The sequence below is a fragment of the Monodelphis domestica genome, chromosome 1 (genome assembly GCF_027887165.1).
Source record: "Monodelphis domestica isolate mMonDom1 chromosome 1, mMonDom1.pri, whole genome shotgun sequence".
NCBI lineage: Eukaryota > Metazoa > Chordata > Mammalia > Didelphimorphia > Didelphidae > Monodelphis > Monodelphis domestica.
The window spans coordinates 41,218,499-41,245,033 of record NC_077227.1 but is presented as its reverse complement, the minus strand read 5'-3'; the positions used below and the strand labels follow the sequence as shown (position 1 = coordinate 41,245,033).

The 26,535-nt window shown below is 36.5% G+C and overlaps 1 protein-coding gene across 8 annotated transcripts in view; it reads right to left on the bottom strand.

Moving 5' to 3' along the window:
* MARCHF8 (membrane associated ring-CH-type finger 8) overlaps positions 1-26,535 on the bottom strand; it is a 138,159-nt gene that overhangs the window by 85,001 nt on the left and 26,623 nt on the right. For 7 of the 8 annotated variants that reach the window (XM_007478073.3, XM_056797564.1, XM_056797552.1 and 4 more), the window contains one exon: positions 7,246-7,425. In XM_007478073.3, the coding sequence (XP_007478135.1) occupies positions 7,246-7,347 (102 nt within the window). In that variant the 5' untranslated portion in view covers positions 7,348-7,425. Of the gene's footprint in view, positions 1-7,245; positions 7,426-26,535 lie in introns of those variants that run through there. The other variant, XM_056797555.1, reaches the window with a different exon arrangement.

Here is a 26,535-nt window from a genome sequence, read left to right as displayed (position 1 = left end):
TTTTTTTACTGAATTAGAAAAAATTATAACAAAGTTCATTTGGAAGAACAAAAGATCAAGGATATCCAGGGGAATCATGAAAAGAAAATGCAAAGGAAGGAAGACTTGCAGTCCCAGATCTCAAACTATACTATAAAGTAGTGGTCATCAAAATAATTTGGTACTGGCTAAGAGACAGAAAAGAGGATCAGTGGAACAGACTTGGTGCAAATGACCTCAACAAGACAGTCTATAATAAGCCCAAAGATCCCAGCTTTGGGGACCAAAATCCACTATTTGATAGAAACTGCTGGGAAAATTGGAAGACAGTATGGGAGAAATTAGGTTTAGATCAACATCTCACACCCTACACCAAGATAAACTCAGAATGGGTGAATGACCTAAATATAAAGAAGGAAACTATAAACAAATTAGGCGAATATTGAAACTTGTCAGATCTTTGGGAAAGGAAAGACTTTAAAACCAAGCACGAGCTAGAAAAAAAATTACAAAATGTAAAATCAATAATTTTGATTACATCAAATTAAAAAGATTTTGTACAAACAAAACCAATGCAACCAAAATTAGAAGGAAAGCAACAAATTGGGAAACAATCCATAACAAAAACTTCTGAGAAAAGGTCTAATTATTCAAATTTATAAAGAGCTAAATTAATTGTATAAAAAAATCAAGCCATTCTCCAATTGATAAATGGCCAAGGGACATGAATAGGCAATTTTCAGATAAAGAAATCAACACTATTAATAAGCACATGAAAGTGTTCTAAATCTCTTATAATCAGAGAAATGCAAAGCAAAACAACTCTGAGGTATCACCTCACACCTAGCAGATTGGCTAACATGACAGCAATGGAAAGTAATGAATGCTGGAGGGGATGTGGCAAAGTCAGGGCATTTATGCATTGCTGTGGAGTGGTGAATTGATCCAACCATACTGGAGGGCAATTTGGAACTATTTCCAAAGGGCACTAAAAGACTATCTGCCCTTTGATCCAGCCATAGCACTACTGAGTTTGTATCCCAAAGAGTTAATGAGGAAAAATTAATGTACAAGAATATTCATAGCTGAGCTCTTTGTGGTGGCAAAAAATTGGAAAATGAGGGGATGCTCTTCAATTGGGGAATGGGTGAACAAATTGTGGTATATGTTGGTGATGGAATACTACTGTGCTTAAAGGAATAATAAACTGGAGGAATTCCATGTGAACTGGAATGACCTCTAGGAATTGATGCAGAGTGAGAGGAGCAGAATCAGGAGAACATTGTACACAGAGACTGATACACTGTGCTACAATCAGATGTAATGGACTTCTCCATTAGTGGCAATGTAGTGATCCTGAACAACCCAGAGGGAACTAAGAGAAAGAACACCTCCACATTCAGAGGAAAAACTGTGGGAGTAGAAACACCAAAGAAAAACAACTGCTTGATTACATGTGTCAGATATGGCTGGGGATGCAGACTCTAAATGAACATACTAATGCAAACACCAACAACATGGAAACAGGTTCTGATCAAGAACACATGTAATACCCAATGAAATTGCACAACGGCTGCGGGAAAGGTGGAGGGGGAGGGTGGGAGGGAGAAATAATGTGATTCTTGTAACCAAGAAATAATGTTCTAAATTGACTAAATAAATTAATTTTTTTAAAAATCCTGGAAATCAATAAACAGTATGAATCAAGTCTCGATCTCTTGTATTGTTGAGACTATAAACTTAAGAAAAGAAAGTGTTGGGAAAGTGTTAATAAAAGAGATAAAACTAAAAAAAAAGTTAAGAAATTTGAAAAAAAAGACAAAAAATGATAATAAAGACAAAAATAAAGGAGAAAGAAAAAACCAATTCAATACAGATACTCAGAGAGCCAGATAAACACTGATCTAAATGAGACAGCCACGTGTAACTTGTGAAACCAAATGTTCAGCAGGCTATCTAATGGAGGGTGGCAGAAGCTCATGATTCAAATATCTGCTGATGACTTAAAGCAAATAATCCCAATCATGACTGAATGTATCTCAAATTGCTCATGCCTTAAGGTGCTCATGTATTAAGGCACCACTGTATAATTATCCTAAAATCCAAGAGTTAAAATCTTTTAAAGCAATTTTAGGAAGAGAAAACCTCCAACACCCCACATCAAAAAAGTGGTTCTCTTGAAGAAGATGCCATAAAGATGCCTACAGAAATCACACACTACATCAAGAGATCAATAGTGAACTCTGGCATTTAATGAACCTATCATTTATTCAGAATGTAAACTCTTATGCCAAAGGGGAGTGTCTCCTTAACTGGCTTTTTGTCAATGTATCTATCAATCATTTTTTTTCTTTTCTTTCCTCTTCTTTCTTTCTCTCTTATTCCCCCAAATTGTTGTAATTCCCTCTAAGGTGCAATATTTTATATAACTCTAATAAAATAATCTTTAAATGTATAGACTCCATATGTAGAATGATTCATTGGGAAGACCTATCATGTTAATCTCCTAGAACACCGAAGTAAGAAGGTTTAACATGTTGGTCTCCCAAAGAATCAAATGGAGGATTGTGCAAAAGAAAATTATCCTTCCCCCTTATGACTACATGTATTTAGAGTGGGGCCCGTAAGCAAGGATTGTGTGAGGGAAATCAGTGGGTAGTTTTGAGTCAGGAGGGTAAAAAAGCAACCAGAAAAATGGAATAATGGAGTCAAGAATATTGCAAGACCAGAAGGATAGAATGATCTTCCCTGCAACACCCCCTGGACTGCCTCCCCCCACCCCCACTACAACCCTAGCAGTGCAGGTAAAATAGAGGGTCATGGTTGGATCCGGAGATATGACATGTGGGTGTTAGTAGACAGAAAAGAAGTTTGAAAAACAAGCAAGAGCAAATTTCAGCATCTTGGCTTCCATGTTTGTTGCTGACTGGATAGCTTTGAAAGTGTGGCTAGGGAGATCCTCATGGCAGTCATAGATTTAGAAAGCTAAATGTAGCAATAAAGAAAGTACCCTTTAAATCTCTCTTTCTATTTCTCATCTTTTACCTATCCAAGGAATTCTAATAAACTCTATTAATTTAAGATCAGTCTCATAATTTTAATTCTTAGACAGGGAAATAAGTTTTGCATGACATTACATATAAAATATATTTTCTGCTTTCTCAATAGAGAAAGAAATATAAGGAGGAAAAAGAAAATTTGGAGCCTGAAATTCATTTTAAATAAATTTAAAAATTTTTTTAAACATTAGATCAACAGGGACCTCAATCTCATCAGTTATTGACTCATTTTTCTTTGTCTTGCAATTTTTATTTTAAGTTTCTGAACTCTTTTAGGTTAGCTAAAGACAATATTCCCTTAATATCCCTGTTGATTTATTTGTTTATACTATCAGTTTTTAATTGTTTTTTCCCCTGAAGTCTGATAATTTCAAGGTTTTTTTTCCCCTTATTTCCCCCCTAATACTCATTTTTTGACTCCTTACCCTCTGACAGTGGACGTGACAATCCTTGGGGACTGGATCTCAAGGATCTTCCTACATTAAGCAATTCAAGGTTCACCAGCCTGACTCTCTGCTCTAACTGACTTCTGGGGAGACAAAACTGAACCCAGCTAGATGTTGGGTTCTTTCCCTAAAGAGTGTCACATAATTATAGCCATAGCTATAGCCACACATATCCCACATCTTTTCTCTCTTTTCCTACATTCTCTGGCAGAGTTCTGTTGCAACACAGAGCACTACTATCACAGCCTGAACAAATTTCTGTTGTTTGGATTTCCACTGAATTTGAGATAGGGGAAGATGACTGAGTGTTGAATTTTACTGGGTTGGTTTGTAGATCCTTACTGCCAGGATCACAACTGTGGATGGTGGGAGAGAAGGTGCTGAATCAGTATATGGGAGTCTTCTCTGTTGTTAAGTTAAGAAATTTTTATGGTTTGGGTTCTTGGTATCCTAGCTCACAAAAACAGCTGAAAGTGCATTATATCTTGCATATAATTCTATTTTGAAGAGGTCTGAAAGGTTATGAAGATTGTTGGTAACATGATCTAGAAATTCCAGTTATATTCCAATAAAACTCACAAATCAAATGAAATTCATGAATATTCATAAAAATATGAAGTGTCCAAATTAATAGCCCAAGAAATAGAGAGAATAAATAACCTAGTCCCAGAAAAAATAAAGTTAACAAACCATAAAAAGACCTCCCAAATTAAAAAAACAAACAAACTCAGGATCAGATGAACTTACATGAAAAATCTACTAAATATTCAAAAAGCAATTAATTCTAATATTATATAAATTCTTTGAAAAATGTAAAAAAGAGGAGATTCTACTAAATTCCTTCTATGATTCAAAAAGGGTCTTAAAATCTAAATCAGAGTGAATCAAGTCATAGAAAAAGAACTATATGGCAATATCCCTAACAAAACATGGATATAAAATATCTTAAATAACAATAAAATATCAGCAAAGAGGCTATAGCAATGTCACAAAGATTACACTATGATCATATTGAACTTATACCAGAAATTCAGCATATTAAGAAAGCTAACATAACAAATCCTATTATTAACAAGAACAAAAAAAATCATATGTGTTGTAAAAATAAATTTTGGTGCATTATAAAATAAAATATTTAGATGGAAAAACTGTTCCAATATAGGTTCAAAACTTTTCAAAACTGTTTAACTTGCCAATCAGGTTCAAACTGTTTGGATACTTTTGATAGAGGTAATCAGAGTATCCTCAGTGATGAAGTGAAGCTCAAATGTGAACTTCCCCCTTCAGGGTCAGGGGCAAGGATGCTAAAGAGACTCTTATTATAAACATAAAATATTAATTGAAATATATAAGAATAAATAAAGGATTTCTAATTCTAAGGGATTCTAAATTCATACAAATAAACTCCCAGGTTTCACAAGGAACTGCTTCTCCTGTGTTTCACAGGCTACACTAATCCTCCCTGATCTAACTAACCCAAATTTATACTATCTAAATAAAAACTATCGCTATTATCCTTATAAATCTTAACTTCGCCTTCAAATTATAAAATAGCAAAGGCTAGCTGTTTGATTCTCAACAAGAATCCAAACCAAAGACCAGGTTTTTCTTTGGTCTTCTCAGATATAAACCAATCTATAAAATCGCAATAGATAGTCACTAGTGTTTCCCAAGTTGGGAAAGGAAAACACTGAGCTCCTTCAGATCTTTCCCTCAGACAGAGAGAGGCAAAGATGTTACCTCCTCCAGCCCTGAGAGAGAGTCTCTGAGTGTGTCTCTGCCAACTGCCAGAGAGAGTAACTGACATAGAAATAGTTATAACTGTCACATCTGAAATTAACATGTTCTCTCAGCTCTGCTTCAAACTCTAGTTCTTTTCTCAAGCCAGCCACTTTACTTCTTATCCCTGAGCTAATTAAACAATGCTTACTTTCTAATATCATTCTTACAGTATCAATAGATGCAGAAAAACTTTTGACAAGATACATTGCTGTTTACTGAACACACACACAAAAACTTAGAAATAAATTAACCTTTCCTTAATGTAAAAAGTGATGTCTATCTAAAATAATTAAGTCATCATTATAAATAATAGAGATAAATTAGAGGCCTTTCCAGTAAGAGTAAGGATAAAGCAAGTTATATTCATAATCTTCATAATCACCAGTATGAATTGGTGTAGTGTTAGAAATGCTAGCTATAGCAGGACAAGAAAAAGAAACTGAGGGAAAAAGTATAGTCAGAGGAAATGAAATCACACATTCTACTATACTTAGAGAGCCATAAGAAATTAAATAAAAAATTAACTCAAAACAATAATGTCAGCAAAATTGCAGGATATAACATAGATTTTATGTCATCCTGTATATGTCTAAGAAAAAACGATGGGGGGAGGGGAGGGGGGAAAGAGAGAGAGAGAACTATTTAAAACAACTACTGAATGTATAAATCACTTAGAAGTCTACTTACCAAGATTCACATAAGAACTATATGAATAAAACTACAAAATATGTGCAAATAAAGACAAACCTAAATAACTAGAGAAATGTTCATTGTTTGTGGGTAGACTGAGTCAATATAATAAAAATGATAATAATACCTAAATTAACTTATTCAGTGTCATACATTGGAAAACTGTCAAAAATTAGAAATAATAAAATTTATCTGAAGCAATAAAAAGTAAAGGATCAATTAATAAGAAATTTTACAACATAACAATAACACCCAAATAGTGCCAACCCACTGAAAGCAATAAACATTGTCATTCAGAAACAGGTGTACAAGTGTACAATGACATTGATTTAGTGGCTAAGTGTATATAGTATATAATGTAAAAAAAAAAAAGAGTTCTAATAAGGCCAGATGGTCCATAAAGAAATTTTTTTATGAAAATCAAGATCAACAGATAGATGTGAAATGAAGATCTCCCAGTGGTTTTGTGGCAACATAATGACATCAATGATGATAGCAGAGCCACTACTTTAAAGTGACCTAAGTAAACATATAGGCATTATCTAATTGGATCCTTACCAAAATTCAACGAATTAGGTAATGCAAGTATTATTATCTTATTTCAAAAGAAGAAGCAGTGAGGTTTAAATAAGTTGAATGAAAATGATAGTACCCTGAGTACACAATGTACAATGAGACCTGAGATCTTCCCATAGGTGAACCTTTGGTGAACACACATGCCAGAGGTGGCTCTCTCCACCATGTCTGAAGACATTTCCCCTATGACCTGCCTCTCTTCCCAACAGCCCAATGGGAACACTTCCTCTCTCCCCTTTCTGGGGTAAGGTGGGGGGCTCATATGCTGGGTGATGGTTACAATTTGGGCACTTGGTCTCTAAAAGATTCACCATCACTGCCACAGGAGAACCCAGTAAATCTCATCTCTGAATTTTTTTTTTTATAAGATGACCTCAGAGGTCCCCTCTGACTCTAAATCTCAATCCATGACTCAACTAACGTCACATGGGCATTCAATATCAGAACTCAAGTCTTCTGAAACAATATGTTCTTTTCATGCTGTCTTCTCAATTAAGGTATAAATTAGTTAAGAACAATTTTTTCTGCAACAGCATGAAAAGGAATTATGTAGTATTTGTATTTTAAAATGAAAACATATCAAAGTATATTTTCCCTGAAGCCAGTATCCTGCAATCTTCAAAATTTATATAATTTTACATATTAGATTTGAAAAGCATTAAATATTAAAGTCATATATTGCATCTAATGCAATTCAGAAATGATAAACATACCTGCTCTTCCCTATCTTTTTCTTTGGTCTTATTCCTGGAGACCCTGATAGAGGTAGCATCTCGAGCTGGAATGACAGAGATCTGATTCAGTGGCATATTCATCACAACCTCTGGTATGGTCTTCTTTTTTAAGGATGAGAATCTTCACTGTGAAGGTCATTTTGCGTCATGGACCTGAAGCTTTAAAAGAAGGCAAGAAATGTGACCATTTTAAATTCCATATGACACTTCTACCACCCCAGTGCAGACCCCCCCCCAAACACCTCACAACTAGACTATTCCAATAGGCTCCAGGTTGGTCTTTCTACCACACAATATAACCCCACTGCAATTCATCTTCTATTCAGCTGTCAAACTGATTTTCCTAAAAGATAAGCCTGGCCATGTCACCCCACCTCTGTCCAATATTGTGGACCTCTATTACCAACAGAATAAAATATAAAGTCTTGTTTGTCTTTTAAAGCCCCCCATAATCTGGTCCCTTCCTATCTTCCCAGTCTTCTTGCGCCTCACACCCCATCACATTCTCTACAATCCAGCAACACTGCCCACCTTGCTTTTTCTCAAAGAAGATATTCTACCTTCCAACTCCTGGTATTTTCTCTGGCTTTCCTTGATGCCTGCATTTCTCCCTCTCTATCTGTGTCCCCTGAATTCCTTAACTTTCTTCAAGTTTCCGCTAAAATACCAACTTTTTAACAAAACTTTTCTTAGACTTCTTTAATCTTAATGTCATCCCTTTGGGACTTGTGTATATATATATCGCCATTTCGTAAGAGCAAGAACTGTTTCCTGCCTTTATATATTGGCAGAGTTTAGCATAGTATTGGAGAAATAGTAGAGGATGCTTAATAAATGCTAGTTGATTGACTGACTAATTTGATTTTTTAATTTATAGACACACTAATGTTTGAATGATTTTTTTTAAAAAATCAATCTTCAAAAATCTGTAGATAAAAATTAATAGACCAACAAGAATCTGAACTATTTTCCTCACATAAGAAGAGTCTTCCCCTAAAATCCTATTCTGGAAGCTCTGTGGTACAAAAATGAACACAAGCTCTTCACAGCCTTTTTGACTTTTCTAATCTCCTCATACGTTACTTTCCTCCACATACTCTATGATCTAGTCACACTAGCCACTTGGATTGTCCTTAGGGATGATACTCTCTCTTCTGTTTCCATGACTTTTCACTCTGTCCCACTTATCTAGAATGTTCTAAACCTTCACTTCCACCTTTTACTTCTCCTGCTTTCTTCAACATCCTATTCAAATGTCTTGCAAAAGGCCTGTCCCAGGCCCCTCAGACGCTCATCCATGAGATCTATTCCATATATACATGCATAGACATAGTAGTTTGCATGCTGTCTCCTCCATTAGAATGGGAACTGCTTAAAGTCAGGGACAGCATTTTTGCCCTTCTTTTTATGCCTGTCCAGTGTTCAATACAGTGCCCTGCACATAGTAGGCACTTAATAAGTACTTGTTGAATGACTAACAGGCTCTGGCAGGTCCTAAACCATTTGAGTATGAACCTAACAGTTAACTAAATGTCTATCATTATAGGAGAGACCTTGATAGAAGAATAATCAAATGCTGGTCACCAAGTGACAAAGTCCTGAGTTACAGTAACTTATGCAGACCTCTTAAAGCACAGAGTGAGTTGAGAGTTGCATTAGTGGAGAGAATATTCCATTGACAAAATCTTAGTTTTAAGAGGAGCAATCAAAACTGTGCAGGCAAGTTTAATTTGCCACCAACTTTGAAATTCAGTAGTTGATATTCTTGACTCCAGGACAATATTCAAAAGTTTTAATCATCTTGCTTGAATATATACTCTGTTAAGGTGAGATACAAATAGTAACCGTTGAGCCCAATTCCAATCCTGTGTATCTTGCTATAATTGTAGCTTCTCCATTCTTTTTGTTGTTGTTAAGACCTTACCTTAAGTCTTAGCATCAATTCTAAAACAGAAGAGTGACAAGGCAACTAGGGTTAAGTAACTTGCCCAGGCTCATACAGCAAAGAAATGTCTGAGACCATCCCCATTCTTTTGATATGACAACAAATGCATATGAAGTTAATTCATTTATAATTTATGTACTGTTAATAAAGACAACCTAGTTGGACCTCAAATTTCTCATCTGTCAAGAGAGAGAGGTGGAATAAATTTATATGTATATATACACATGAATTTTTGTCCAGTGAAGGTAGTAGTTTCCAATGACATTCACATAATTTTAACTAAAGCAAGATCTACTCTTAGTAACATTATGAAACAAGCAAAATGTGCACGGTGTTCCTGTCTGATCATATTTCTCTCCCTGCCCCAACCTCAGCTGGTTTGATGGCTGACACTACACTCTTCCTTCTGACCACCCTCACTTGGATCTAATGTTCTATATCACTTTTTCTGCTAGTAAATCTTTCCTCAGTAAAGGTTATGATAAATTCAAGACTGTTATAAGTAGTCTATACTTTTGTTGGGATGTAACCTTTTAAACCAGGTGTTCTTAACTTGGAGTTCAAGAACTTGGTTTTGTTTTTATTATTATATTTTTATAAATATCTCAATATATTTGGTCTCTATAACTCTCTATATTTTATTTTATGCATTTAAAAATATGAAAAGGCATGCACAGTTTTTACTAAACTGCCAGAGGTCTCTGAGACAAACTGTTAAGAATCTCTGCCTTATGGGGGCAGCTGGGTAGCTCAGTGGATTGAGAGTCAGGCCTAGAGACAGGAGGTCCTGGTTCAAATCTGGCCTCAGACACTTCCCAGCTGTGTGACCCTGGGCAAATCACTTGACCCCCATTGCCTAGCCCTTACCACTCTTCTGCCTTGGAGCCAATACACAGTATTGACTCCTAGACGGAAGGTAAGGGTTTTAAAAAAAAAAAATCTCTGCCTTAAACCAAAAGAAGGTATCTCTCATACTGGGGTTTCAGCCATCATTAATCTAACATGAGTTTGAGGGAAGGAGAGAAGAGAAGTGTTAAAATGTCAAACACTGCCCATCTCCCCTCCTTACTGCACCACACTTCTGGATCAATTATACAATGTTCTATTTGGCACTCCAACCTCTCCAAAATCTAACCATTTTCTACCTTTCCAGTCTTCTTCCCCACTATATACTCTTTAATCTAGTGACACTGGACTGCTAGTTATTCCCTGAATAAGACACTCCATCTCTTGGCTCTGGCATTCTCTCAGACTGTTCCTCACATCTAGAATGGTTTTTCTCTTCCACTACTGATCTTCCTAGCTTCCTTTGAATCTCAACAAAAATGCTTCTACAAAAAAATCTTTCCTAACTTCTCTTAATTCTACTGCCTTCTTTCTGTTAATTACTTCTTATTTATCTCACATATATTTTTATAAATATTTGTTTATCTCCCCCATTAGATTGTAAGCTCTTTGAGGATCGCACCCCCCTTTTTTTGCTTCTTTTTGTATTCCCAGAGTAACTTAGCACAGTGCCCAGTAAATAGTAGATGTTTAATACATATTTACTGATTGCTTGATTATTCCTGTGAAAAAGGTACCTGTGTATAAGAAAAACAGGATAGGGTTAGGATACCATTAGTGAAAGTAAAACTGGCTTTCTCAATGAATAAAAGAGTAGAGCAAAAATGACCATTTCCCATACTGTCATTTGATATAGTTCTAGAAATGTTAACAATAAGAAAAACAAATGGAAGGCATAAAAATTTGTAAAATGGAAATAAACTTACTCTTAATTGCTAATGATATGTTGGCATACTTGAAAATTCCAAAGGAATCAGCAAAGTTTCTGAGATAACGAATAGCTTCAGCAAAGTTATAGCCCACAAAATAAATCCTCAAAAATCAATTGCATTTCTACATTTAGAAACAAGATTTAGGGGGCAGCTGGGTAGCTCAGTGGATTGAGAGCCAGGCCTAGAGATGGGAGGTCCTAGGTTCAAATGTGGCCTCAGACACTTCCTAGCTGTGTGACCCTGGGCAAGTCACTTGATCCCCATTGCCTAGCCCTTACCATTCTTCTGTCTTGGAGCCAATACACAGTATTGGCTCCAAGACAGAAGGTATGGGTTTAAAAAAAAAAAGAAAGAAACAAAATTTAAAGGGATAATAGAAAGGGGAATGCCATTCCAAATACCTACAGAATACATGAAAAATATCTGGTGTTAAATCTACCAAAGCATACAAAAGACTTGAATAGATTTCAATTACAAAGTACTCAAATAAATAAAGAATGGAAATAGAGCCACTCCCCTGGCTGGATCATGCCAATATAGTAAAACTACCAAAGGTAACTTACATTTTTAATGCTATATTGCTCAAAATCATCAAAGAAATACTTAATAAAACTCAATAAATATAAGAACATTCATTTGGAAAAAATATCACAAGAAATGGTGAAAAGAGGTAAGGGAACAGATGAATAGCATTTCTAGACCTCAAACTCTGTTACAAAATATCAGTCATGCTGGGTTTATACCCCAAAGAAATAATAAGGAAAAAGACTTGTACAAGAATATTCATAGCTGCGCTCTTTGTGGTGGCAAAAAATTGGAAAATGAGGGGACGCCCTTCAATTGGGGAATGGCTGAACAAAGTGTGGTATATGTTGGTGATGGAATACTATTGTGCTCAAAGGAATAATGAACTGGAGGAATTCCATGTGAACTGGAATGACCTCCAGGAACTGATGCAGAGTGAGAGGAGCAGAACCAGAAGAACATTGTACACAGAGACTGATACACTGTGGTACAATCAATTGTAATGGATTTCTCCATTGGTGGAAATGCAATGTCCCTGAACAATCTGCAGGGATCTATGAGAAAAAACACTATCCACAAGTAGAGGACAAACTGAGAGAGTAAAAACACCGAGGAAAGGCAACTACTTGACTACAGGGGCCGAGGGGATATGATTGGGGATGTAGACTCTAAATGAACATCCTAGTGCAAATACCAACTACATGGGTTCGGATCAAGGACACATTGATACCCAGTGGAATCGTGCATTGGCTATGGGAGGGGTGGCAGGAGGGGAGGGAGGAAAAGAAAATGATTTCTGCATCCAATGAATAATGTTTGAAATTGACCAAATAAAAATAATGTTTAAAAGTGAAAAAAAAAGAATGCAAAACTTCTTCACAAGAAAAAAAATAATAAAATAAAATAAAATAAAATGTCATCAAAAATATATGGTATTAGTTAGAAGTCAAAAGATTAATCAAACAAACTAAACTAGGGAGAATCAGAAACAATGTTCCTTAAACAGAAAGTAGAATTTGCTTAGGAAAGTAGTATTTTATTTAAAAAATAACAACAAAGAAAACCTCTGGGAAAACTGAAAATCATCCTGATAGAAATTGGGTTCAATTCAAAACCTTAAACTATATTCCACAAACCATTCTGAATGGATAAATGGCCTTAACATTATACTATATTATAGGGGACAGCTAGGTGGCTCCTAAGATAGAAGGTAAGGGTTTAAAAAATATCATAGTATAAAACTTTTAGAAAACAAGAATATCTTATACTTCTCACAGTTAAGGATAGCATGTGTATTCTTAATCAAAGGAGAGAGGCAATTACGTTGGATAAAATAGGTAACACTGATTGCATGAAACTGAAGTTTCTTCATAAAATTAATTTATCTAGAAAAAGAAAGGAAATGGGAGAATGGGAAAATAATATTTGTGTCCAATTTCTCTGAAAAAAGTTTAGTATTGGGGGCTACTGGATAGCAGAGAATCAGGCCTAGAGACAGGAGGCCCAGGATTTATACTGGAGATATAAGAACAAAAGACATCAATACAAAATTATTTTAAATAATAAAATTAATCTTTAAAACCAATCTCATTTCTCCCATCATATTCTGTCAACTACTCCAGAGAGATCTAGTAACTATCAAACACAGCCAAGTTAGTGTACTATGTGGACAATTTACTTTCAGCATCACCAGATCCAAAGACGTGCTTGGAAGACTCAAAAAGGCTACTGATAGAACTTTATAAGAAACACAAGGTCTCTAGGAAGAAGATTCAGTGGATACTCTCCAAAGTAGAATATCTTGGTTTTATCCTGGAAGAGGGCACCAGGAAAATTTCAAGCAAAAGGGTACATGATATACAGAAACTAGGCATCCCTAAAACTAAGAAACAACTTAAAGCATTCCTAGGGGTTGCTGGTTTCTCAAGACAGTATATCATAGGGATTCCCATATTTCAAAGTGCTTGACTGACTTGACAAAGAATGAGGTAAAAGAATCATTAAAACTAACTAAAGAACATCTCCATGCTTTGTCAAAGTTGAAACAAGCCATTCTAACAGCTCTGGATTTAGGGATACCAAACTACAAGAAGGAGTTCCATTTACATGTACATGAAGCTAAGGGCATAGCATCAGGGGTATTGGCACAATATTTTGGGTTGAAGTTAAGATCTATAGCATTTTACAGTTCTATCCTAGACCTGGTGACACAAGGAATGGTACATTGCCGAAGAAGCATTGTTACAACTGCTCTCATGGTAAAGAAAGCGAATGATACTGTACTAGAATGCAAGCTACATATGTATTCTGCACACCAAATTGAAAAATTATTATGATCACAGAATACACATGCTTTCACAAATGCCAGGCTATCTCAGTATGAGATCATTTTGCTGGGAAATGACAACATAACCATTCATAGGTGTACACCACTGAATCCAGCTACTCTGATTCCAGATTTGCCATTGGGTAGAAAACCACTGCATGATTGTAAGCAAGTGGTAGAAATTATGTATAAGCCTAGAGAAGATCTCAAAGACACACCTCTTAGTGATCCTGACATGGAGTTTTACACTGATGGAACTTCATACATCTATAGAGGACACAGAGTCACAGGGGCAGCAGTAGTAAATAATGACAAAACGCTTTGGCATGCATCATTACCAAGTCATGTCAGTGCCCAGGGTGCCAAGTTAAAAGCTTTGCTCTGAGCCCTGGAGATGGCAAAAGGCAAAAGAGCGGAACATTTTCACCTTCCTCTTACGTTTTTTCTGTGATTCATGCCATGGGCTTTATTTGGAAGAACAGAGGTTTTATAACAACAGCTGGAAAACCAATTGCATATAGTGAACTTATCCATCTGAAAGAAGCTGTTGACTTGCCAAAAGAGTAAACTGTGATCCACTGCAAGGTACATACTTATGACAAGGTCAGGATATCCCTAGGAAACCAAAGAGTAGATATAACAGCTAAATATGCAGCCAGATTTGGTCCCTACTGTGTGCTGAATCTTTCCCTGGTAGAAAAGCATGATCTTACCAAAGTTTACAATGGGGATGAGGTTCAGTCATGGAAAAAACATCTAGGGGCTAGATTAGTTAAAGGCATCTGGGTAGCTCAAGGAGGGAAACTGATTCTCCCCAGAAAATTATACTAACATCTGTGCAATGTGATTCATTCCAAAGGTCATTATGGAGTGCAATCCATTCTAGATATGGTACAAAGATCCTGGATGGCTCCAGGGATTTCAACAAATGCTATCAGAGTTTGTCAGGCATGTGAAATATGAAGGAAATTCAATCAAGGTCATTTTAAGAACATAGCATTGGGAAGCAGACCTCTAAGTTATATGCCTTTCTAATGTCTGCAAATAGACTACATAAAAATGCCTAATGACAAAGGATTCAAATATGCATTGGTTATTGTAGATAGATTAACAAGATGAGTTGAGGCATATACAGCTAGAAAAAATGAAACAACCACAATAGTGAGATCTTTACTGAAAGAAATAATTGCTAGGTATGGCATTCCTGATACTATAGACTTGGATCGAGGGACTCATTTCACCTCTCAGATCCTGCAAGAAGTATATAAGAACTTGGGCATAAAAAGCAGTCTACACAATGTTGATAGACCCCAGAGTTCAGGCCAAGTTCAGAGAATAAATAAAGAATTGAAAACATCCATAGGGTAAGGTGGGAGGCTCACATTTGGCATAAGAGTTGTAGTTTGGGCACTTGGCCTTTCTAAAAGGTTCACCATCACTGCTCTAGAGCAAGGTTAACAAAGGTATTTATATGAAGGAGATAAATGAAAGAGCAAATTAAGACTGTACAATGGTCTATTCCTTTAAGAATCTTTTTTCTCCCTTTATAATAAAATTATGTTTGCCCTCCAGACAGGGAAAATAAAAAAACAAAAAGCAAAGAAAGTAGAGAAAAGAACATGAACTCCCAGCAACACATATTGTCATGTGTCTGAGGGAGTATGTTTATTATGCCTGGGCCCCAAGAAAATAAACAAGAACCAAAGGGCACAGGTTACAAAGCAGAAGATGAAGAATGTTGAATGGAGAGCCAGTTCTCCCTCAATAGAGGTTTTCAAGCAAAGGTTCTTCTTTAATGGTCAGTTGATTTACAGTCATCCAGTATTTTTCATGTTGATTTGTCTTTCCTCATGTAGATAATTGTGAATCTTGAAATTTCTCAGACTTGTGAATATTAAAAATTTCCACATTGGTGAATTCTCCATTGGAACAATTCCCTACTGGGAACATTCCCCATTTTGACAGTGAGAACTCTACTTGGATCAGAAATGGGAGGACCTCTACTCCACCCATACTAAAGACTGCTTTAGGGGAGAAAACTCCTTGCTAAACAATGAAAGTACTTAAACCCATACTTATAATGAGGCAAAAAGTTCTTTAAGCCATGCCTATTTTTAGAAGTAATACAAAGGGATGCTAAGTACCTATTAAAGGTCAGGCAACTTGTAAACTTGCCAGGAGCAAAGAAGTGAAAACTTATTCAGAAGTTTTTTCTGGTTCAAACATACTAAAGGGATTAGTCGACAGCAGCGTTTTTTCTGGTACAAACTTACTAAAGGGATTAGTCAACCCAGCAGTGTTTAGAATGGGTTGTCCTTTGGAAAGTGTCTACTATGATTGGTAGATGTAAGGACTTAGGGGAGGTGACATAAGAGAAAACCCCCTATATAAGAAAAAGCAGAATCTCTTGAAAGACAATCCTTTTGGAGAATCTTTTGAGAGAGGCTCTGGAGAAGGGAAGCTCTTGGAGGACAATCTCTAAGGAGGTCTCGCTGGAGCTCCTCTGAGGGGACTCTGTCCCTCTGGAGGCTCTTGAGAGAGGCCCGTTAAAACAGTCTCTGGCTGGAAGGCTATTTGAGGAGGACTCTGGCTGGAACTCTCTCTGAGGAGACTCTGTCACTAGAATCCTTGCTTAGACAGACCTTGTGGTGAGTGATAAAAGACTGACTGACCTCTCTCTCTTAAGACTCAGATCTAGGCCATGTTGGCTTAAGGCCCTTCATACTTATTTCCTCTTTCTCTCTTTCTTTTCTTTAATTCCTCATCATATTATTAATTAAAATCTCTATAAAACCCAGTTGACTTGGGTATGTTCATAATTGGGAATATTTCCCTGGCAACCACCTTATATTTGATTTAAAACCAAGACACTGTAGTGAAACATATTTTCTGTGGTCACAATTTACTCACCCACTCTTATATCTATCACAATTTATATCTACAACTATTTTAAATATTACATAATCTATTGTAGCTAGTAGTGCAGTGAAAAAATCCCTGAGTCTGGAGTCAGGAAGATCTGAGTTCAAACCCAGTCTCAGACACTTATCAGCTGTACTATGTACTATGGCAAGTCACTTAACTTCTGTCTACTTCAACTTTCTTAACTGTAAAATGGGGATGATAATAATAATAGTATCTATCTGACAGGGTTGTAGGGAAGATCAAATGAGACATGTAAAATTCACTTAACTTGGTGCTTGGCACACACATATATTGGCACTATATAAGTGCTTATTCCTTTCCTTTTCCCTGAAGTGATACTCAAACCTCGGTTCTCAAATGGCATGTAGTTTGTACAACATTCTTCAAGATTTCTATTCTCTGCATTAGGATCTATTAAAGGCTCCACAGAACACTGGGCAAACAAGGTAGCCTTCCCATTGCTGCCCTCTACTGGTCTTTCCTCTCTTTACTTTCCTTTATTATTTCTTCAATTTCTTGTTTTTTTCCTCATCTTCTGAACTGTGTGAAAAGGCTGTTCTAGTGGAGACAAAGAAAACCAGTCGGAGTACTTCTTCACTTCTATTAAAGTGATTAATTTCTTCATTTTAATTTTTTTTAAATATATTTTATTTGATCATTTCCAAGCATTATTCGTTAAAGACATAGATCATTTTCTTTTCCTCCCCCCCACCCCCCATAGCCGACGCGTAAGTCCACTGGGCATTAGATGTTTTCTTGATTTGAACCCATTGCTTTGTTGATAGTATTTGCATTAGAGTGTTCATTTAGAGTCTATCCTCTGTCATGTCCCCTCAACCTCTGTATTCAGGCAGCTGCTTTTCCTCGGTGTTTCCACTCCCATAGTTTATCCTTTGCTTATGAATGGTGTTTTTTTCTCCTGGATCCCTGCAAGTTGTTCAGGGACATTACACTGCCACTAATGGAGAAGTCCATTACGTTCGATTATACCACAGTGTATTAGTCTCTGTGTACAATGTTCTCCTGGTTCTGCTCCTCTCGCTCTGCATCACTTCCTGGAGGTTGTTCCAGTCTCCATGGAACTCCTCCACTTTATTATTCCTTTTAGCACAATAGTATTCCATCACCAACATATACCACAATTTGCTCAGCCACTCCCCAATTGATGGGCATCCCCTCGTTTTCCAGTTTTGGGCCACCACAAAGAGTGCAGCTATGAATATTTTTGTACAAGTCTTTGTGTCCATTATCTCTTTGGGGTACAGACCCAGCAGTGCTATGGCTGGGTCAAAGGGTAGATATTCTTTTGTTGCCCTTTGGGCATAGTTCCAAATTGCCCTCCAGAATGGTTGGATCAGTTCACAACTCCACCAGCAATGAATTAATGTCCCTACTTTGCCACATCCCCTCCAGCATTCATTACTTTCCATAGCTGTTATGTTAGCCAATCTGCTAGGTGTGAGGTGATACCTCAGAGTTGTTTTGATTTGCATCTCTCTGATTATAAGAGATTTAGAACACTTCTTCATGTGCTTGTTAATAGTTTTGATTTCTTTATCTGAGAACTGCCTATCCATGTCCCTTGCCCATTTATCAATTGGAGAATGGCTTGATTTTTTTGTACAATTGATTTAGCTCATTATAAATATGAGTAATTAAACCTTTGTCAGAGGTTTCTATGAAGATTTTTTCCCAATTTGTTGTTTCCCTTCTGATTTTAGTTATATTGGTTCTTCATTTTAATTATAAAATGTAATGTAATTATTTTTGATAGCCATGACTGAACACATAAGTATTTAAGCTAAACTCTACAATGACTTTTGCCCCATCTACCTCACTTATTTAAATACCATGAAACAAAGAAAGGAGAAGAGGTGGTAAGAGAAGCCAAAATACATGTTTCAAGATTTACACTGTAAAGGAGAGATTCTTATTTTTAAATTTATTTTTTTTCTAATTAACAAAAATCTTTTTCCTCTTCCTCCTACCTCCTGTCTTCATAAAAACAATAACAACAAAACCCAACAACTTTGAAACAAGTATGCACATAGCTAAGCAAAATAAATTGTCATATGAGCCACATCCAAAAAATATCTCAATCTGCACTACCCTTTATCAGTACTTGATAAATCAGCTGCTTGCTGATTGGTTTGCCTGCCACATATCTTTGGCCCACTTCCATGCATCCTCCACTCCTCATTTGCCAATAAGATCTTCCAAAAACCAGGACTAACTAAACATGTCACTCTACTCCCACTCAATAAACCAGTCGAATCAGTCATTGAATATTTATTAAACACCACATGACAGGCTAAGTGCCAGGGATTAAAAAAAGAAGCAAAAGATCAGCCTGGGAGACAACAAGCAAACAAATAGAAACAAGTTATTTGCAGGAAAAACAGGAGATAATTAAAAGAGAAAAAACAATCAAGGTGGAAAAAGGCTTCCTAGAAAACAAGATTTTAGCTGGGACTTAAAGGAAGCCAGGGAAGTCAGTAGGGTAAGATGAGGAAGGAAAGAATTCCAGGCATGGCAGATAGCCAGAAAAAATCTCCAGAGCCAATGAATTGGAATGTCTTGGTTGTAGAAAAGCTAGGAACTCAGTGTCACTGAATCAAAGACTACATGTTAGTGAGTAATGTGTAAGAAAACTTGAAAGATAGGAGGCTAGGTTGCAAAGGGCTTTGAACCTGTAATGAGATTTTGTATTGGATCTTGGAAGTAATAGGGAGCTACTGGAATTTACTAAGTAGGGGCGTGACATGGTCAGATCTGTGCTTTAGAAAAACCACTCTGGTGACTGAATGGAAGATGGACTGGAGTGGGAAGAGTCTTGAGAGAAGCCAACTTACCTAGTGAGGTGATGAAGGCAAGCAGCAGAGTGATGACAATGTCAAAGTAGAGAAGGGGTTGTATTCAGAAGATGTTGCAAAGATGAAATTGATAGGCCTTGGCACCAGCAAGGCAATGAGAGATGGTAAGGAATCCAGGATGACACCTAGGTTGTGAGCCTGAGGGACTGGGAGAGTAGTGTTACCCTCTACAGTAATTGGGAAGATAAGAATGGGAGAAGGGTTTAGGGAGAAAAACAATAACTTCAGTTATAGACATACTGAGTTTAAGATGTCTACTAGATGTTAAGATCAAGATGTCTGAAAGGCAATTAGAGATGTAAGACTGAAGGTCAGAGAGTTTAGGGCAAATCACATAGATTTGACAATTATAAGTATAGAAGATGGTAATTAAATCCATGAAAGCTGATGAAATCATTAAGTGAAGCAAAACAGAGAGGAAAAAAAAGGAGGGCCCAGGACAGAAGCTCAGGGGGGACCTATGGTGAGAGGCTTACAGTGGTCCCCTATTACCTCCAAGATCAAAAGTGAAACTCTGATGTCCATATAAAGTCCTTCATAACCTGATCTCTGGCAACCTTTCCAGTATTTTTATATTTTACACTCCATCCCACATGGTCTCCTGCCTCACCATCCACATGTATGGTAGGCACTGAAGATCTTATAGATAAAAATTAACAGGCTCACCTAAAGGGTTGTAGGTTCAAATATATATTGCACCCTGGAAAATGAAAGTTATTTATTCACTGTTTTTTAACTGTGCAATCAGGCTTGAGTTATAGTAAATGACTATGAAACAATGTCACTTGTGGATGGAAATATTTAGAGACCTTCATCACTAGTACAGAACTCTTCTTCCATTTAGATTGCGCACCTTGTGAACTTTAGATTACTCCACCCTACTTAGTCTAACAAAATCAGGAATGTCTACATCCATACTTAAGGATTAAGTATCTAGGAGGATGGCCTATGATAGACATGTGCTAGCAAATGACAAATCAGAAATAGCTGACAGACTCCTGGGCTGTCCTAAGTCAAGTTTAAGCTACCATTGGTACAGGTGAGATGCAGGAAAGTGATATAAAACCGTCTATATATTTCACATCACTTCCTCTCTCCGGGCTCTTTTGTGGCAGAGAGGTGGCTGGGGGCAGCTTGATGAGCATCTTGGCGTCTTGGCATGGCAACAGTTATTGTCCAGTTTAGCGGTGAGTTTCCCTTGATACCATACTGGAGGAAGCCTAGTAACCTAGTGCAGGTGAAGCATCTTCTTTTAGCTCTCTCGGAGTTTAGGCTGATTTTTTCCTCCTTTACCTTCCAAACACTATCCACTTAGAAGCCTCTAATCTTCAGAAACCTTGTGGCGGAGGACTTTGAACACCCCCTGGCACAGGCCAGGGTGAAATCCTATACACTTTCCCTCTCTCTTCTCCTAGATCTCTTCCCTCTATATTGATTAAACCACCATAGATTTTCAAACTGACTTGGGTATTTTATTTGGGATATCCCCTGGCGACCAAAAATCAAATTTAGATTAGGTCACGACCCTAAATTATCTTTACAATCTGGCTAATTCATGAAAGGTGTGACAAGGACCCTCAAATTTTTGTGAAAGCTCTTTCCTTTCTCTCTTTATTACTTCCTTAAGTCAGTCTGTCTTTTAAACAGCTAACTCGGCTTCAAAACACAGCTGCTAGAGCAGGTAAGTATAAAACATTTTTTTCTCTTTTTTCTCCTTAATTTGAATTGAACACAGCCATGTTTTTTTTAAAAACCTAAAAGCAGCAGGGCTGGGGAAGCTGCTTACCTTAAATTATCTTCACAACCAGACCTAGAGACATTTTTCTTTTTTACATGGTCAATATAAGAATCTGTTTTGCTTGATTATGCATGTCTCTAAACAGGAATTTTGTTTTTCTTGCTTTCTTATTGAGGGAGGGAGAGAAGGTGGGTCTCTTTAAAAATAAAATCATAATTTTAAAAAATCATTTATAATGGAAGACATAAAAACCCTACTTCAATGACTTCCAGAAAGAAACCCCCATATGAAAATTCCTGGGAATAATATGGCCAAAATCCAAAGTATTCAAGTGTAAAGATTAAAATTTAGGGGAACTGAGGCAGGTAGAAATTAGTTTCTCTCTGCAAGGAGTATTATATTTTTAGAGATTTATTAAAGGTTAAGGATTAAAGAAAATACAAGAGAAGCACATGCTAGGTGGGCCATGAGGCCCACCCAAATTTTACTCACATCATGAGATGCATCGGTTTGCCAGCAGAGCCAGGAAGAGAAGGGAGCCTGCTGTGGGCTGAGACCCTTTAAATAATGATTTGCTCTCGGCCCAGGTGAGAATTCAGTGAGATTACAAAGCATTTTGGGGAAGTGGAGCAAGGATTTCTGGGGATTGAAGTGCTGGATTCAAGTCCATTTTTACATTTCTCCATTTGATCGTTATTGGGGAAAGAAGCATAATCAACTTAAACATTACAACAATTTGAGGATAAGAGAAAAAAAAAGAACAAAACCAATAATTGCTGGATGCATTGACAAAAAGCCAGTTAGGGGGCAGTCCCCTTTGGCATGAAAGTATACATACAAATAAATGTTCAATCAACTACACCCAAAGTTCATTTTTGTGCAACTTGTGGTCTGGAGGCTTCTTCATGGTGTCTTCTCCAACAGTTCAGTTTCTGGATTCAGAGAGGTATCATCTTTCTTTACCTAAAATTCTTCTCAAAAGGAATTTAAACTTTGTAATTTAAATAATGATATTTACACAAGTTAAAGAAAAAATACTGTAAGCAACCAGAAGGAAATCATATCCCAAAGAACCATGATAAAAATCAAACAAAATTTAGCAGCCACCACTCAGAAGTTGTAAACCTCAAAATTCCTTAGACTTATAAATGTTGGAAATTTCACCATTGGGATATTTCAAACAAGTACAAAGCTTGACTATCATGCTGGCTCCCTATATCTCTGAAGGAAAAAAAATCAGACAAGGGAATGACATTTCCCCACCAAAATAGAATTCTAATTCTTTCCTTCTTATATTATGGCAACTTCCTATAGTCTTGGCTACAAATGGCTAAGTGAAATATTACTGCATTCTGTCCTACATACTTGTGGGATAGAAATTACTTTAAACTGGACCTATACAAGGTCTATTTTGAATTTTTCTTATGTTTTTGATTATTTTTCTATTCTTTTGATAATTGACACATACACCCCCATAACTGAACATTGCATTCTGAGCTAAACTTGATATTTTTTTTTAAATACTTACTTCAGGGGGGATTGTATTTTAATTTAAAATCTAAGAATTTTTGAATTTTTTTTTGTTTGAGATTGTATTTTTATAAAAATCCAAGAATTTTGTTTAAGACTTTACTTTTATAAAAAAAAAAAATCCAAAGATTTGATTTTGTTCGAGAAAAGATGTTCAAGAAAGAAACTTGAAACTTTTATATCCAGAGAATGAACTGTTGCAGAAAGATGCCGAAAACCTACACTTTATCAAGAAGATCAAGAATGAACTTTGGATGTGATTGACTGGACTGAACTTTTGATTGAACATTTATTGTAACTGTACACATTTATGCCAAAAGGGACTGCCCCTAATTTGGCTTTCTGTCAATGCGCCTAGCAAACATTGGTTTTGCTTTCTTTTCTTTTCTATTTCCTCTCTCACTATTCTAATTTCTCTTAGAAAATTGAATACTGTGTATATCTTTAGTTAGAAGTGAATTTAGAACTACAAAATGATTATGTTAATTGATCAATGGGGAGACTAGTCTCCCAATGATCATCAGGGGGAATTGTAAACCTCAAAATTCCTTAGACTTATAAATGTTGGAAATTTCACCATTGGGATATTTCATACTTGGAAAATTTCTTACTGATAGTCTATTGGAATGGGAACCCCATTGGCATGGGAGGCTCCTTCTCTTCCCTTCTTAAGATTACTTTAGGACAGAAACCTTTTGCTGAACAATGGAAAGGACTTTGACCTATGCTTAAGCATAGAACAGGAATTTCTTTGAGTCATGATTGATTTTAGAATTGATACAATGGAGATACTTGGAATCAATCTCCACCCTATTCAGTCCTAACAGGATTGAGTAAGGGCTGCAGCCTAGATCAAAATTTAATTATTCCAATCTCTACCCTACTCAGGTTAACAGGATTTAGAAAGGGCTGTAGCAAAGGAGCAAAGATTTAATTATTTGAAAATATGACCTTCAACAGACATGTGCAAAGCCTCTGGGCGGTCCTGGGTTAAGCTAGAGCCTCCATTGGCACAGGGAAATTGATGGACAGTGATTGGTAGATGTGAGAACTGAGGGGAGGCAACTTGGATGGTTTCCTTAAAGATCAGGGGGGTCTGAAGACTCGGGGTGGTTGTTGAGAAGTTGGTCGGTGTGGTTGGTGTGCTCTGAGAAGCTTGCTCTGAAGGAAGCTGAAGGTGGGGGCCTCTGAGACTGATTCTCCATTTTGGTCACGTGAGTAATAGGGACTGATCTTTTTTTCTTTGCCCCAGCTATCTAAGGGCTTGGGCCTTTTGGCCCAGCCTAAACAGAAGGGGTATTTAAGCCCTATTCCCTTCTCTCCCTTTTTCTCTCTCTCTATCTCTAATTCCTTTCTTCCTCCTATTGTAATTAAACTTTATAAAAGGTTGACTGCTGACTTGAGTTTTCATTAAGGAATTACATAGCTGAATTCCTTGGCGACCTTAAATTAATATTTATTAGTCTTTTAAAGTGATTCCCTTGTAACAAAGTACAGAGCATAGAATATGATACTCCATCCAGAAGGCACCTGATCTTGGCCTACGACCAAGAAAAACTTATCCAGAAAAAATGAATATGATCCCATAAGAGGAAAATATGGACCTTCCTTTAATAAAAAGTAGATTTTCAAGCACTCCTATAAATATAGATATCAAAAGATAAATATTAAAAGAAGGAAATTTGAATAGCAATCATAAAGGATTAAACTAGGATAAACTATTTACATTTTAATATGGGGAAATAATGTAGGTGACTCCTCAGAACTCTATCATCATCAGAATTCACAGGGTCTGGGAAGGGTTTTGTTATGTTTTATAAGAAAAATAATACACTTGGTGGGGGGAATGAAGAGGAAACCGGGGGAAATTATCACAATATAATATGGGTGAACAAGTAGAAAACTACAAACAAGAAGGAAGGGCTAGAGGGTACAAGAGACTACTTTCATCTGAACTGGTGAAAATGGGGAAGAATACATACACACATACACATGCAGAAATAAATACATTTCACTCAATAGAAAAATAGGTGAAAGGAAAGCAGGGAAAATAAATTAAGAGAGAGATGAATCCTAAGCAAAATCAACTAACCACAGAGGGTAAATCATGACAAGAGATATAAAAGGGAAGAAAGGATAAGAACCTGTGACTGGGCTCTGGGTGAAAAAACTTCTAGAAGTTATGGAAAGCAGAAGCACTTTGCATCATACCTAGAGCACTCACTAGTACAAAGCACATTTCTTCTTTCTTATTCTGTTCCTCTTTATAAACTAACCAATGAAATAACTGATCATGATTTCAGAGGATTCATAAGGAAATATTCTCCTGCCCTCCTGACAGAAAAGTGATAGATACATGTATAATGCACAGAATTTATATTGAAATATGCATTTTTGGATGTAGCCTTATGCAAGAATGTTTCTTGATGTCGATATTTATTACAAGTATTTAGTTTTTCCTTCTTTTTCAATAAAGGATAGGAGAAAGGAAAAAAAGATTTTTTTTATTTATTAAAAAATTTTGTGTGTGTACATGCATGCTTGTGTGCCTGTGTTTTTGTTATTGCTTTTTAATTTTTTAAAACCCTTACCTTCCATTTTGGAATCAATACTGTGTATTGGTTCCAAGGCAGGAGAGTGGTAAGGGCTAGGCAATGGGGGTCAAGTGACTTGCCCAGGGTCACACAGCTAGGAAGTGGCTGAGGCCAGATTTGAACCTAGGACCTCCCACCTCTAGGCCTGGTTCTCAATCCACTGAGCCACCCAGCTGCCCCCTCCATTTTTAAAGAAAGGTGAAGACTGAATACAACTAAATTTAGAAGTGAAACAAGTAACCAGGAAGACAATGTTTGCATCAAGTTACACAAAGAACTGATTAAAATGTACAAGTATAAGAGCCATTTCCACAAACTGATAAACAGTCAATGGATGATGAAGTAGTTATTGGGGAAGAAATCTAGTTATAAATAATAGTCATATGAGGGGAAAAGTTCAAAATCATGGATTAGAGAAGTGCAAATTAAAGTAGGTCTAATGTTCCAACTCAGACCTATTTGAATGACAAAGTTCACAACAACAACAAAAAAGAAAAATCACAAATGCAAGAAGTGCTGTGAGAAAACAGACATACTAATGCAATGCTGGTAGAGCTGTGAACTGGTCTAGTTATTCTGGTATGCAATCTGAAACCATGCCCCCATAGTAATACCATTATTAAGGCTGTATCCCAGAGAGAAAAAGAAGGGAGTGTCCATCAAATGAAAAATGGTTGAACAAGTTATGACATATGAATTTAATGGAAGCCTCTTGTACTATAAGAAATAATGAATGGGATGGTTTCAGGGGGGGAAAAAAGCACACCTAGAAAGACTTGTTTGAACTGATGCAAAGTGAAGTGGAAAGAACCAGAGTTTTTTTAAAAACCCACAGCAAAATTGTAAAGATACTCAACTTTGAAAGATTTAGTAACTGATCAACACAATAACAAACTACAATTCCAAAGCACTCAAAATGTAGAAAAGGTTAATGAACTGACTATGCAATTAGAAAATTAGAAGAAAAAAAATTAAATTAAAAAAAAAACGAGTTTTGAAAAGTACGCAGGAAAATGGATAAATTGGGCACCAAAT